The sequence below is a fragment of the Microchirus variegatus genome (assembly GCF_963457635.1).
Source record: "Microchirus variegatus genome assembly, chromosome: 22".
Classification (NCBI taxonomy): domain Eukaryota; kingdom Metazoa; phylum Chordata; class Actinopteri; order Pleuronectiformes; family Soleidae; genus Microchirus; species Microchirus variegatus.
The window spans coordinates 15,542,513-15,556,342 of record NC_139823.1 but is presented as its reverse complement, the minus strand read 5'-3'; the positions used below and the strand labels follow the sequence as shown (position 1 = coordinate 15,556,342).

Genomic DNA, 13,830 nt, shown 5'->3' with positions numbered 1-13,830 from the left:
GTCTGTTCATTCTCACTTGATTTACTGAGGAGTTAATGATCTCAATGCCAGGTTTTCTTCAAGTGTCAGGTTTTTAAATTATACTCCAACTTGAAAATAAACTTTATAATATAAATTTAAGACTTTATAATAAGTACACTCTATTAGCATGAGTTACGCATGAATAAATATTGAATTCATAATTTATAACGCCTGAATACTCGTTATTATGTAGTTTATAAACACAGTTATACATGTTTTACTCATGTGCTGAAGTGTTGGGGTTATGCATTACAAATGATGTACTACTAAAGTGTTACTTCATGAAGCATTTAATCCGGCTGCAGAAGCAAAAATCTCAAACTCCTTTAAACCGCGTGACAAAATTCAACAACATTCTTTGTTTTTTTTCGCCAACTCACTCTGAACGCTGTGCGACTTGATGTCCCTCCAGTCCTGCGAGCCCACCTCCTTGTACTGGACCAGGTAGTAGCTGATGGGGACGCCGCCGTGCGAGTCGGGCTTCATGAAGGTGACGGTCGCCAGGCGTTGGGAGACGGCCGACAGGCGCACGGAGTACGGATTCGACGGCACGTCTGAAAAGAACAACGCACCGATGCGTGAATTTAATTTAACGGTTAAATTATTCCACTGGTTTCCTTCCTTTTCATTCACTTCCTTTCAGGATTTGGAAACTTAAAGCTGCCATAGAATGGAAGTAGCAATTAATTAATTAATTTTTTTGGTGTGTATCTGCGCCATTACCTTTGTTTATGAAGCCCTGAAGGTTCGAAATAAACAGTTCAGCCACTGCTGAGGACGCTGCGTTGAACTGTAATCTCGGGCTCGGCGAGATCTCTGTAAAAACCCGTTCTGGTTACGTAAACAGCAGATCCTCCTGCTCCGGGAGGCACTAGACCGGGCACTAGACCGGGCACTAGTCCGGGCACATCCGGTTGCGTACATTGAACCGCAGAAGAAGAATAACGTCCGTTATGGAGGTGTTTCACGAGCGACAGTGTCTTCTGACTCCGGGTCAAAGTCGTAAAAGCTGACTGCGGCGGGGAGTCGTGAAGAAGCCATTTTTAAACACTGTTAAAACAACGTTTTGATAATAATGAGTAGCAGTGCATCCACCGTTCCAGAGGGGGGAGCTGCGTTTCTGAGAGCTAACGTGCTAATTACGTCACTTCCAGGTATTGGCCGATCACAACACAGCCCTGTCTTCTGGGGGTGAGATTTCAGTCTGAAACAGCGCGACTGAGGAGAGCTTCAGTCGGGAGAGATTTCTACCGGCTCGTTTACAGCAACTCGGAGGTTTTTGACCGTAAAAACAAGTTGATGTATGTAAGTAGACCTCCATAACTCACATATATGTGCGACAGGACCACTCTACGGGAGCTTTAAATTAATAAAATGCAGGGAAACTGACTCGAGACATGTCAACGTGAGGTCAAAACGTCCTTCCCCGCAGCAGCTCTGACACGGCTTCGCTGCAGCCGCTGCGAGACCCGGTTTATTTCTTTTGAAATCAGGGGATAAAAAAGGCTGTTACAGTTACAGCTGCACAATAGCGCTTCACGGCGCCGCCTCCCTTTTCCATCACTGTCTCCCCCTGTAATCAAACTAAAGACAGACATCATTGCAAATAATAACTCTCGGCCTCGAAAGCAATTTAACAAACGGGTAAGAAAATCCACTTTGATGAAAGGCTGGTCATCACTCACCCCCGCGTCCTTTCGTTTCTCCTTGTAAGTATTTGACTTTAAACCACAATTTTTCCCCGAACTTATTTGAAAAGAATATATTCTGAGTGATTTCTGTGCGGGGATTGGCTCAGACGGTGCAGCAGAGGAGTAATGACAGATCTCAGCATCTCTGTTATTGACGCCGGGTTTTTTTTTTACGACAGCGTGTGCGGGTTTCCCTGCGTGTGCATTTTCGCAGAATTGGAAATGTCAGAATAACTTCCAAAACACATTGTTTTCTGCAAGACAACATATTAGGTCAGCTTTTTTTTTTCCCCCCTCCTTAGCCGGAGCAATTCAATCTGCACTAAAGATAATTGGACCGCACTATTGTGTATTAGCCCGAGCTGCCGTAAATTAGGAGGTACTTCAGAAAAACAGGGAAGTCTATGGTAAATCAGCTGGCAACCATTTGAGATTAGGCCAGACAGAATAGGGAGCTCGGGCGTTGTAATGGGATTTATCTCTCTGAGAATTGCAAAATACGGGCAGTTACCATTAGCGGAGAAGGTAGAGGGTTACAGAGTCGTCGGACGGTTTAAGTAGCCGTGAGAGCAGTGACCGAGGAGGCGTGTCGCGCGGAAACACCGTATCTCCGCTTCGGACTGAATCTTCCAATCTTTATTCGCTCAGGTGACGAGGACGGTCTCTGCAAACTCACCTGCCTGGGCCAGAATGAACTCCTGATACCGCGCTCCGATGTTGTTCCTGGCCGTGCAGTTGTAGCGGCCGAAGTCTCTGTCAGACATCGGCGTCACCTAGAAGTGGAAAATAAGTCAGAAATTAGATACATTAAGTGCTTTAAATATCTTTACATACATCAGAAACTGCTTTTTCCTGCTGAAATATAAATGTCCAAAATAAGTTATTTCCATTCCTTTAGTTTCCATTTTCTTTTCTATTTCATGTTCTATGCTCTTGGTTCTCAAAGTGTGGTACCAGTGGTACACAAGCTTCCTCTGGCTGGTGCTTGGAAGAAAATCAAATAAAACTAATCTACTGTATACACTACCATTCAAAAGTTTGGGGTCACTTAGAAATGTCCTTATTTTTGAAGGAAAATCTGCAAACGTCTGGTTTTTAATGGAATATGTACATAGGTGTGTAGAGGCCCATTTCCAGTGTTCTAATGGTACATTGTGTTTGCTAATCGCGTTAGAAGGCTATTGGATGATTAGAAAACCCTTGAAAACCCTTGTTAAAAGTTTATTATTTTGAATAAGAATATTTTTTTCTAATCTTGTCAATGTCTTGACTATATTTTCCATTCATTTTGCAACTCTTTTGATCAATAAAAGTGTGATTTACGCCACTGTATATTAACGTTGGGCAATAATAGTGGTACTTAGGTACTAGGTTCCCAGTAATATGTATGAATAGCATACTAGCCCTTTATTAGTCATCATTAAGCACGTAATAACACCTTATTCTACCTCTATTACGACATGGATTAAGATTTTTCCGAAATAAGGTGCTTAATATTTACTAATAAAGGGCTAGTATGTTATTTATATGCATGTTATTAAGCACCTAGTTAATGGTGAATATGTGTTCCCTAATCTAGTGTGTTACCCACTTTGGTTATATCATACCTCCTTTCCTTTGACGTGAAACTAGTTTAATCATAACACTCTTAGAAATAATAGTGCTAAAAGTAGAACCATATAAGGTTCCTCGGCTTGTCCTCATAGGAGAACCCTTTTGGAGGGTTCCACCAAGAACCCTTTAAAAAACCCTTTATTCAGGAAAGGGGTTTTAAAGGGTTCTCTGGATCAAAATGGTTCTTACTGGAACCATTAGTGTTACCAAGAACCCTTGAAAAACACTTTCTTAGGGAAAGAGTTTTTCAGACGCAAATGGTTCCAGGTAGAACCTCAGCCCTTTTGGAACTCTTATTCCTAAGAGTGTACTCAATACTACAGTACTACGCTCTTAGAAATAAAAGCGCCAAGTAGAACCATATAAGGTTCTTCGGCTTGTCCTCATAGGAGAACCCTTTTTGGTTCCAGGTAGAACCTTTTATAAAGAAACCATTTGTGTTACCACAAACTATTTTAAAACCCTTTATTCAGGAAAGGGGTTTTAAAGGGTTCTCTGGATCAAAATAGTTCTTACCAAGAACCCTTGAAAAACCCTTTCTTCGGAAAAAAGGGTTTTTCAGAGGCAAATGGTTCCAGGTAGAACCTTTTCATAAAGGTTCTACCTGGAACCTTTTTGGAGGGTTCCACCAAGAACCCTTTGAAAACCCTTGATTCAGGAAAGGGGTTTTAAAGGGTTCTCTGGATCAAAATGGTTCTTACTGGAACCATTAGTGTTACCAAGAACCCCTGAAAAACCCTTTCTTTGGGAAAAAAGGTTTCAGGTAGAACCTCAGCCCTTGTAGAAGGACCCTTTTGGAACCCTTATTTCTAAGAGTGCAGTCACCGCACTAACGTGGCATCACTTCACGCTCTATCTTTTCCTCAGTTTCAGCCGTGCGAGGATCCAGACGACGCGTACTCCGTGACTCACCTCCAGCACAGACTTGCCGTCTGCAGTGTGCACCCGCGTGTTGGCCGTCCTCTCTGCAGAGATGGTGAAGCGCTCTCTCCTCCACAGCATGGTGGCGGGAGGGTTGGACATCACGTCGCAGCTGATGTTCACCGGGTTGCCCTCCCACGAATAGAAGATGGTGTGATTGGTCAGGAACTTCGGGATGTCTGCCGCATAAAAAAAAAAAAAGGGGGGAGTAACGTTTCAGTCACGCCTCCCTCGTCGTTTATGCTAAATTCCAAGAACGCTTTAACGTATAGTGGTGTTTTTTTGACAGTTAAACTCTCACATCAAGAGAGGAGCTGCACTGTTTGATCAAAGACATTAAAAAACAAGCTCTGAGGCTCAACCTAAAACTTCCTCAAAGGGAATGTTTCATGTGTAATTTGAAAAAAAAGAGAAAAAATTTCAATTTAAATGAAGTCACCTCGTGGAGGAGGAGGGAGGGGGGGGGGTAGGAATCGGTATTACAATCATCTACCCGAGAATAAAAATAAATGCACACAGAAGCTCATTTGCCCCGGCAAATAGAAAGGGCAGTAATGGACGATCGAAGCGGCGAAGCTGTCGTGCAGATTTCTCTCAGCCTAGCTTTAGTCGGAGAGAGGCATTATGGTTGTTTTATGTTCGCTCGCAGGATTCCATTAAAGGGATTGATGCCTGGCTCTGTGTCACAGCCGAGGACGTGTTATCCCCCTGCAGCCTGCAGTGACTTAGTAAATGAGTTCATTAGTTCGGTGGCAAAGGCTTGGCTTAGGCCCTCGCACACACACACACACACACACACACACACACACAGACACATTCTTGTACTTGCTGCATACTGAGGACCAGCATTTCCACTTTATAAATCAACACAATTACAAATATCTACTTCATGAACGACATCTACAAAGAACTACTGGTTGCAGTACCATAAAATGTCTGCAGGTGGAGCCCCAGAGCAGAAAGGGCTGGAAATTTTGGGGGGATTTTTTTTTTTTCTTGGTCCAAAATTTGACAAAACCATCATACTATAGTATGTCGTTCAAAATTTGAAAAACAAAATTTGACCTATAATTTTTGGTCCAAAATTTGACAAAACCATCATACTATAGTAATTCGTTCAAAATTTGAAAAAAAAAATTTACCCATAATTTTTGGTACAATACTTGACAAAAACATCATACTATACTATGTTGACCAAAATATAAAAAAATTGACCCAACATTTTTGGTCCTAAATTTGACAAAAACGTCATACTATACTATGTTGTGCAAAATTTGAACAAATCTTTGACAAAAAAAATGTTGGTCCAAAATTTGACAAAATAAATGTTGGTCCAAAATTTGACAAAAAAAATTTGGTCCAAAATTTGACAATAAAAAAATTTGGTCCAAAATTTGACAAAAAAAATTTGGTCCAAAATTTGACAAAAAAAATTTGGTCCAAAATTTGGTCCAAAATTTGACAAAAAAAATTCGGTCCAAAATTTGACAAAAAACTCATACTATACTATGTCGTCCAAAATTTGAAAAAAAAGAATTGACCCAAAATTTGACAAAAACGTCATACTATAATATGTCTCACATTGTTGGTTAAAAACCCTCATTGGTCCTCAGTATGCTGCAAGTACAAAAACACACACACACACGGCCTGGGTTTTTCTGAAGAGGGGAAGGAAAATCCAAGTTGTCAACCGCAAAGAGACCCACACTGACAACACCTTTGGTGAGAGCACGTGACATTTTCTTTTTCCTTTTATATGTTCAAACTTTTTTTTTCCACCCCCCCTCCCGAAAAATGTCAACTTTTCAAGTGCGACATGAAAAAGTGCCGTCGAAAGGAATCCGTGAACCCGAACGTCGCCTCAGCCCCCGACGAGGAGAAAATTGGTTTCCAAGGAAAACAAAGACGTAGGATCCATTTTTTGCCTCTCCCATCATCTCAAATAAATATGTTTGTTTGTTTGTTGTCCTCTCTTTGTTGTTCCTTTAAGCTTGAAGGTGGAGCCCCCCCCGCTATATAAAAAAAAAAGCTTTTTTTCCACTGGTATCTTTCAGGCAACAGAGCAGCTCTCATAATGAACCTAATCATTCCAAGTCCGAAATGGAGATCTTTGCTTCAGAGCTCATTAGGCGGGGAAGGGGGGGGGGTTAGCCTGCTCCAAATAATCCCAAACAAGCAGCGTCTGATGAAGGGGTTGATTCGATGGGAAGTCAGGGTTACTGAAAGGCGATGCACAGTCTCCTCTGACTAATTAACCCCTGTGCAGGCTGCTGTGTGTTTGTGTTTGTGTTTTGTGGCTGCTTCGTATTCACTTGAACAGAACAAGGCTTGAAGAGGCTGAGTCATTGTCAGAGGGAAAAACTTTCTCTTTTGCAAAGAAATAACAAGCAACTGTACATGAAAAATGTACGCGTCAACATAAGAGTTACAAAGCAGCCTTGCAGTTCTGTTTGAAAAGGCCGAGCTGGGCCGGTGTCATGTTGTGTCGAAAACACAACTGATACGGCACCGAACGCTGTTCTTTTTTTATCGTTTTTGGATACGAGACGACACCGTTTTCTTTGTTACGCCGCCATTTTACCACTAAAACCTGTACATCACCCGCTGGGTGAGTGATAAAAGTCATAAAAGTGGCCGATGTCCCTTTTTCTAACAACATAACTCATGATAATTAAATAGAACATTTTAAAGGTGCCATATGTAAGAATGTGGCTAAAAACGGTTACTTACATTCAAATTCAAAACACGGAGGTCTTTTAGGTTTCGTTTTTGTGACGTAACTGGCAACCCATGGTTGCTCGGCAGCTGAGACTCTACTGACTGCAATGATTGGTAGACGACAGGTAGGTGGTGCCACATGCCAAACATGATTTCAAAACATAAACATGATTTACAGTCTGCAAAATATATTTTTTAATGCAAATATTTTGTCTGTACTGTTGTTGTTGGTGAGTTCAGTTTGTTATATGAACATTATTCCTGAGTCTCTGTGACATATTAGGAGGATTTTATGTCCAGTTGCTTTAGATTTATTACATAATGCACCTTTAAATATGAAAGAACATTTTGGCACCGTGGTTAGAAAAGTCTCCTGTGGTATAATGGTGCGTTCCAGAGCCCATGCAAACAAATGGGATGTGGGACTTATCCTACCTGAATTGTACTAGATCCTACTTCAAAGCGTTCCAGGCAATTGAAGTCGAATGTTAGAAAACACTGACGATCGCAAAGAGGCAAGCGAGCCGTATATGTAACGTCATGAGTATACTTTTACCGTAGCCCTACATATCTTCATGCTAACAGATAACGACAACAACATAATTTCACGTCATAATCTGAAATTGCTGTGTCTAAAACAACTTTACGCGCAGAAAAGTAACGTTTGTAGCCTATTCATGTGACTCCATGGGCGCCGCCATTATTCTCCGACTTCATTTTGGTGAAGTAGGGGTCGGTCGATCAGCCCCGACTTCGCTAGTAGGAGAGGAGGTCCTATTTCGACAGGAATTCCAGTGCACTTTTTCTAGCTGGAGGTAGGCTAAGTCCCACCCACGTCCAACTGGTTTGGATGGGCTCTGGAACGCAGCATAAATCAGCGTTTCCCAATCCTGCCACTGCCCTACATGTTTTTAATGTTTCCCTGCTCCAACACAACTGATTTAAAATGAATGGCTCGTTACCAAGCTTTTGCAGAGCTTGTTGATGAGCTGACTATTTGAATCAGGGAAACATCAAAAACACACGCAGGGCAGTGGGACCCGACGACCAGGATTGAGAAACACTGATATAAATAAACATAGTTAAGGGTTCTTTTTTGAATGCTCTTTATTTAAGTCGATTCATTCAGTGGTCAACGGTCAATCGAGAGTGTCCAGTTAACCTCTGTCTGCTGGAGGAAACCGGATGAGAACCCAGAAAAAAACCCCATGGGAACATGTCAACCGTCATACAGAAAGGCCCTCGGTCAGACTGGGTCACAAACCTGGATCTTTTTGCTGTTAGCTAGCCGATGTTCCGCTGTGTGAACTTTTTAACTCCTTATTTCTTGGCTTCAAGCTTAGATTTCTTGGGAGCATAAACGGTGAGATAAAGGTGTAGATGGACCCGTTGGCCCAAACAGCTAAAACACAAGATATACTTACACTCGATGTCCAGGAACATGCTCTTCTGATGACCTCCGATCCTGCTCTGAGCTTCGCAGTCAAAGCGACCCAAGTCGGACAGCCTGACGCCGCTGAGGGTCAACACCGACTTCCCGTGACGACCGCGCACTTCAAAGCGTCCGTCCGGCCTCTGAAAACGGAAAAAACACAGATCCATACGTGAAAGTCTAACTGAGTCTATTTGCTGCGTATCCCTGCGGTGTTTTCGTACTTATATCGAGGAATGGCTACGACGGCGTGAGAAATCCTGAAAATACACTTTCGGAGCAAGAAAAAAAAAAAAGGGGGAGCTAATGAAATTGACCCAGGGTGCCAAACACAGGAGATTAATTATAGTTGTTGTTTTTTTTAACATGGGGCAGCAATTTAATTGTGACATTATTTTTTTAAAGGGAAGCCTGTGAGTGTGTGAACGAAGCGTGAGAAGTGATTGATTACGTTATAAAAAAAATCTCGGGGGGGGGGGGGACAAAAAGGAAAAGTCATCATCGGGGGAACAGAAGTCGACTTAAGTCATGTGCACAACGTAGCTCGTCTCGCTTTGAGCGTGAGCGCCGACGACAGGCCCTCGATCCATTTGGAATCCCTCCACTACCACTCCCTCCTCCATCCCTGCGCCCCCGTCCACCTGCCCTCCCGCAAAGGCAAATGTCACTCGTCACAGAGTCAGGGTTAATGCGACACACACACAAAAAAAAGAAAAAAAAAGTCGATTTATTACAAGGTCATTACATCTATATGAAGACGGATGGTATCAATTTGCGGCAACGGGTCAATTACAGCAGATGAGGCTATCATTCCCGCAATCGACGTTCACTTGTAATGAGAAAAAAAAACACCCCAGGAGCATCTAACCCCCCCAATCCCCCCCCAACGATACATCTGTAGCCTGCAGACTGTTACCCAACAGATAACCCTCAACCGTCGCCCTCAACAAAACCACTTTTTCAGCACCTCTGTTAATGGAGCCAGGCGTGATGCATGCGAGAGCCAATCAAGTTCTTGTGATTGGAGGAAGTTTTAGAGGTCAGGGACATCAATTTAAACCCCGTGACGTGACTCGCTTTCACTTTTCCCTTTTTTTCACAGATACATGCAGTGAAACCTTTGGAATTCAAACTCCTTTTAACCCGGGCCCGCCAACTCTTACGCAATCGGCTGATTTCCAAAATTGCCGGTAAAAAGAGAACCTGTTGTCGGTAGAGTTTAGATTCTCTACCACGAGCCCAAGCTTGATCGAGCATTTGTGTTTTTTCTCCCTCGTCGTGTTTGCGTGGTATGTTACAGCACGTCGTATTGTGTGGAGGTGTAAAAAAAAACCTGCGGCCGTGAACGCATCGTTTAAAAACCAGGAAGTGTATCGTCATTTGCAACGTATGCGTTCATGGAAGCGGATCTCAGCGGCTCTGTTGTTTTTGTTGTAAACTAGACTTTGGCTGCAGGTACAACAAGCCCCCGCTGTGAGGAGGACGTGGACATACGTGTACATTTACGGCTCACGTATTTTAAAAAATGTCGGGTTTAAACCGGGCTCAGGCTCGAAATTATTTAATCTCTTTAATTCTTTAAAGGCGCCATATGTAAGAATGTGGCCATAAACGGTTACTACATCCAAATTCAAAATACCGAGGTCTTTTAGGTTTTGTTTTCTGTCGTAACTGGCAACCCGTGGTTGCTCGGTAGCTGAGATTCTACCGACTGCTATGATTGGTAGACGGCAGGTAGGTGGCTCCACATGCCGAAACATGATTTCAAAACATAAACATGATTTGCAGTCTGCAAAATATTTTTTTTTAATGCAAATATTTTGTCTGTACTGTTGTTGTTGGTGAGTTCAGTTTGTTATATGAACATTATTCCTGCGTCTCTGTGACATATTAGAGAGGAATTTATGGCCAGATGATTTAGATTTATTACATAATGCACCTTTAATTAATGGAAAATCTTCCTCTGACACAGACAAGTGAGTATCAGTGGAGGCCTGATGGTCGCCAAGGAAGTGTCCAGGAGGTCAGATGATCGAATCCACCACCACCACCACCACCACAGGATGCCTACATTATTTACAGGATTAAATAACATGCCACAAAGTTGGCAGCCCTCTTATGACCATCATGACAACAATCGATGTTGTTTTACGGCTGTAGAATTGTCAAAAAATGCTCAATCTGTTAAGGAATTACGTCACTGAGAAGCTGACGTCACAGACGTGTCTGTGTCTCGTCTGTGATTGGACGGTCGTTCCCCGGAAGTGACTGAGGGCTTACCGGAAATGACACGTTTATGTACGCAAAGCTATATTTTTGGTACATTCTGCTATCCATCATCCATCTTCTACTGCTTTATCCTCCACATCTCCACTGCCGTTAGGGTGAAAGGCAGGGGGGTCACGCCCTGGACAGGTCGCCAGCCTACAGTTTTTGAATTTTCTAGATATTGCAAACGGTGTAGGAGTTAGGAGTTAATGAGAAGTGAGCGTGCCAAAGGGTGAACACAAGGGTTAATCTAATGATTATGATGAATATGACCCAAGGCTACATTACTGATTCATCTTCATTCTTCCTGCACTGTGTTCTAGTACATGGGCGTTACTTCTGCTTGTATAAAATAAAGTAAGTCTACATTTACTACACAGATTGAATACAGTTTTCTTCATATCCTGCACAGATTGTTTTACATGTGTTTTCCTGATCAAAAACACATGGCTGTAAAATAATGTGAAGGTGCAAACGCACACTGTATTACTCAAGGTTACAATCCCTTTGTTTCACAAAGTTCACTTTTTCCCGCCACGTTGACGCCTTCTAATTAAATCAACGTGGATCAACAGCTTCGGCTGCGGCTAAAAATAGAACATAATTATTTAGCTCAAGGCCTGGGAGTAAAATGTGGGATTGCACTCAAATGAGTTTGTTCCTGGTGAAGGAATTAGAAAAAGGCTGAGTAAAAAAAAAAAGAAACAGGGCTGCAGCCGAGAGTCAAATTAAGCTCACAGTAAGCCCATTTAGAGAAAGGAATACCCCACAGTGCATTGAGAGTTTCTTTTTGTTTCATTTTTTTTTTTGTTGGACTCGCAGCCGTAATAAGCAGGATTTGTGCTTTTTGTAGATTTGAGTCATCATTTGCTGTGATTCTGTGTGCTCAGCCATGGCGCCCGCACTGACCTCATATATATTGTCGTGCACACGGTAAAAGCAATTTGGGAAAAAAAAAAAAAAAAAAAAAAAAAAATTCTGCAGGAGGGAATTTGGAATAAAGCCGTGCAGAACAGAAGTTTCCGGTAATTACCAGTTTCCGACTTCCAAAAGTCTAAATTACGACATAGTGTGTATAATAGATCTGGATGTGGTCACTGGGGCCGTTCAGACGTAGCATCAAAAAGCATGAAGAAACAGACGGAATAATAATTTAGTATAGTACAGCCACAGTTAAAGTCTGCCAGTTGCAAAACAACTTCCCATTTTGAAGCTTTGATATTTTGCGAACACTTGTGCCACTTCTACCCGTTCACGGACGTCACCTCGGGACAGAATCCCAGCTGTCAATCACCGGTGACCCCTCCCTCACATGTGTCGCGCTTTATCATCCATTTTCTTAGCAATTAAGTTGTGTGTTAAAGGTGTAAGAATGTGGCCAAAAACGGTTACTACATTCAAATTCAAAATACCGAGGTCTTTTTCGTTTAGTTTTCTAACGTAACTGGCAACCCGTGGTTGCTCGGCAGCTGAGACTCCACTGACTGCAGCGATTGGTAGACGGCGGTAGGTGGCGCCACATGGCAAAACAGGATTTCAAAACATAAACATGATTTGCAGTCTGCAAAAAAAAAAATTTTTTATGTGAATATTTTGTCTGTACTGTTGTTGTTGGTGAGTTCAGTTTGTTATATGAACATTATTCCTGAGTCTCTGTGACATATTAGGAGGATTTTATGGCTTTAGATTTATTACATAATGCACCTTTAACTATGAGAGGTAGAAGTACAATTTCCCATTGACTTCCATTGAAATTCATTTCATTTTGCAACCGACGTAGTCGCCCCCTGGTGGCTAACTGTTCCTTCCATCCGACTTTCTCTCGGCTTCACTTCTCAAGCATCCGCACAGTGAGATGATGATGATGATGATGAAGTTGCAGCAGCACTTCCCTTGGCCTCGGTGACTCACTCACTCACTCACTCACTCACTGTCTGTCCTTGAATGGTGAAAAGCAAAGGCCCCGTGGAGCTGACTTGGTTTATGACTGTCACATTACTTTCAAAGCGCTCGCTGCATTCAAAACAGCTAAGATCCTTCGCCCACCCCACCCCACCCTCCCCCCCTCTCTGCTCCATGGACTCACCCAGAAAACTGACACGTACCAATGAATTATGGTCACTGTTTTCCTGATTGCACTTGATGACCGTCTCCACCTAAAGTGATGGATTTGCACACGTTTCTATGCTGGATCAGATTATTGCACAATGGCCTCTTACTCAGTCTCTTTCTTAAGGCCACATTATACTTCTACAACTGCGTAATGCGTTATCCAACTGCGTAACCACGGAGACCCCTCGAGCCTTCATACTTCTGTCGTGTTGACGGATACGCACTGCAATTTCCCGCCCGATCAGTAGGGGTCGCCGCGCAAGGTTGCTGTGCTTCTGGCTACAGTGAGCAATGGCGTCCGAGAGAGAAAGACGGTTGTCGTTGTTGTTGTTGTTGTTGCAGCTGAATAACGTTGAAACGCAGATACTTTTAATACAAAAATGGAGACGTGAAAGACTGAGGAGACGTGTCCGGAGGTGGTATGTACTGTACGTCCACTAAGTCTTATTGGACCGATGAGGGACATGGACGAAGAAACCCACTTCAGGTACTTCCGAATGTCGGCTGGCAAATGTGACTAACTTCTACGCAGTGTGCTACCTGGTATTAATCATCGGGGCCACCCAGCGCACGCCCGTTGATGCCGCCCAGAGACTGGCTGAGGACCAATCGCAGCCCTTGCCGTCTCCGTTGTCCCATTACGGAGCGACGGACACTTAAAGAATTATTTTGTGCAGCCGGAGACGACGGAGAGGCTCTCTGGCGATTTTACGCAGGAGTATAAATTGGGCCTTAGGGTTCATTTGGAGAAAAAAGCCCCTTTTTCCACCTATGGCCCCGGTTGTTTCCATGACAATATAGTACCTCCTCAACGTGAGCGGAGTCACCACTGCTGCACGGCTGCATGAAACTGCCGTGACTTTGCCTCACACGCGACACAACGAGTGACTTGTAAAGCAGTTGTTTTCAGTGTAACTGAATCACTAGAGTCAGAGTTCATTAAAAAGATTTGTTCGGTACTTCCTCCATGATGGACTGAAATACAGGATCGGCTGTTTTGCCGATTTGTTTACTATTGTTCAGTCTTTTTAACTAATCTACAGTTAGGCATTG

At 42.9% G+C, this 13,830-nt stretch overlaps 1 protein-coding gene across 1 annotated transcript in view; it reads right to left on the bottom strand.

The window, feature by feature from the left end:
• ncam2 (neural cell adhesion molecule 2) overlaps nucleotides 1–13,830 on the bottom strand; it is a gene marked incomplete at its 5' end in the record, with an annotated part of 350,469 nt that overhangs the window by 51,612 nt on the left and 285,027 nt on the right. The window contains 4 exons of the mRNA XM_083908283.1: nucleotides 402–575; nucleotides 2,389–2,485; nucleotides 4,239–4,426; nucleotides 8,390–8,540. Of these exons, the coding sequence (XP_083764409.1) occupies nucleotides 402–575; nucleotides 2,389–2,485; nucleotides 4,239–4,426; nucleotides 8,390–8,540 (610 nt within the window). The remainder of the gene's footprint in view (nucleotides 1–401; nucleotides 576–2,388; nucleotides 2,486–4,238; nucleotides 4,427–8,389; nucleotides 8,541–13,830) is intronic.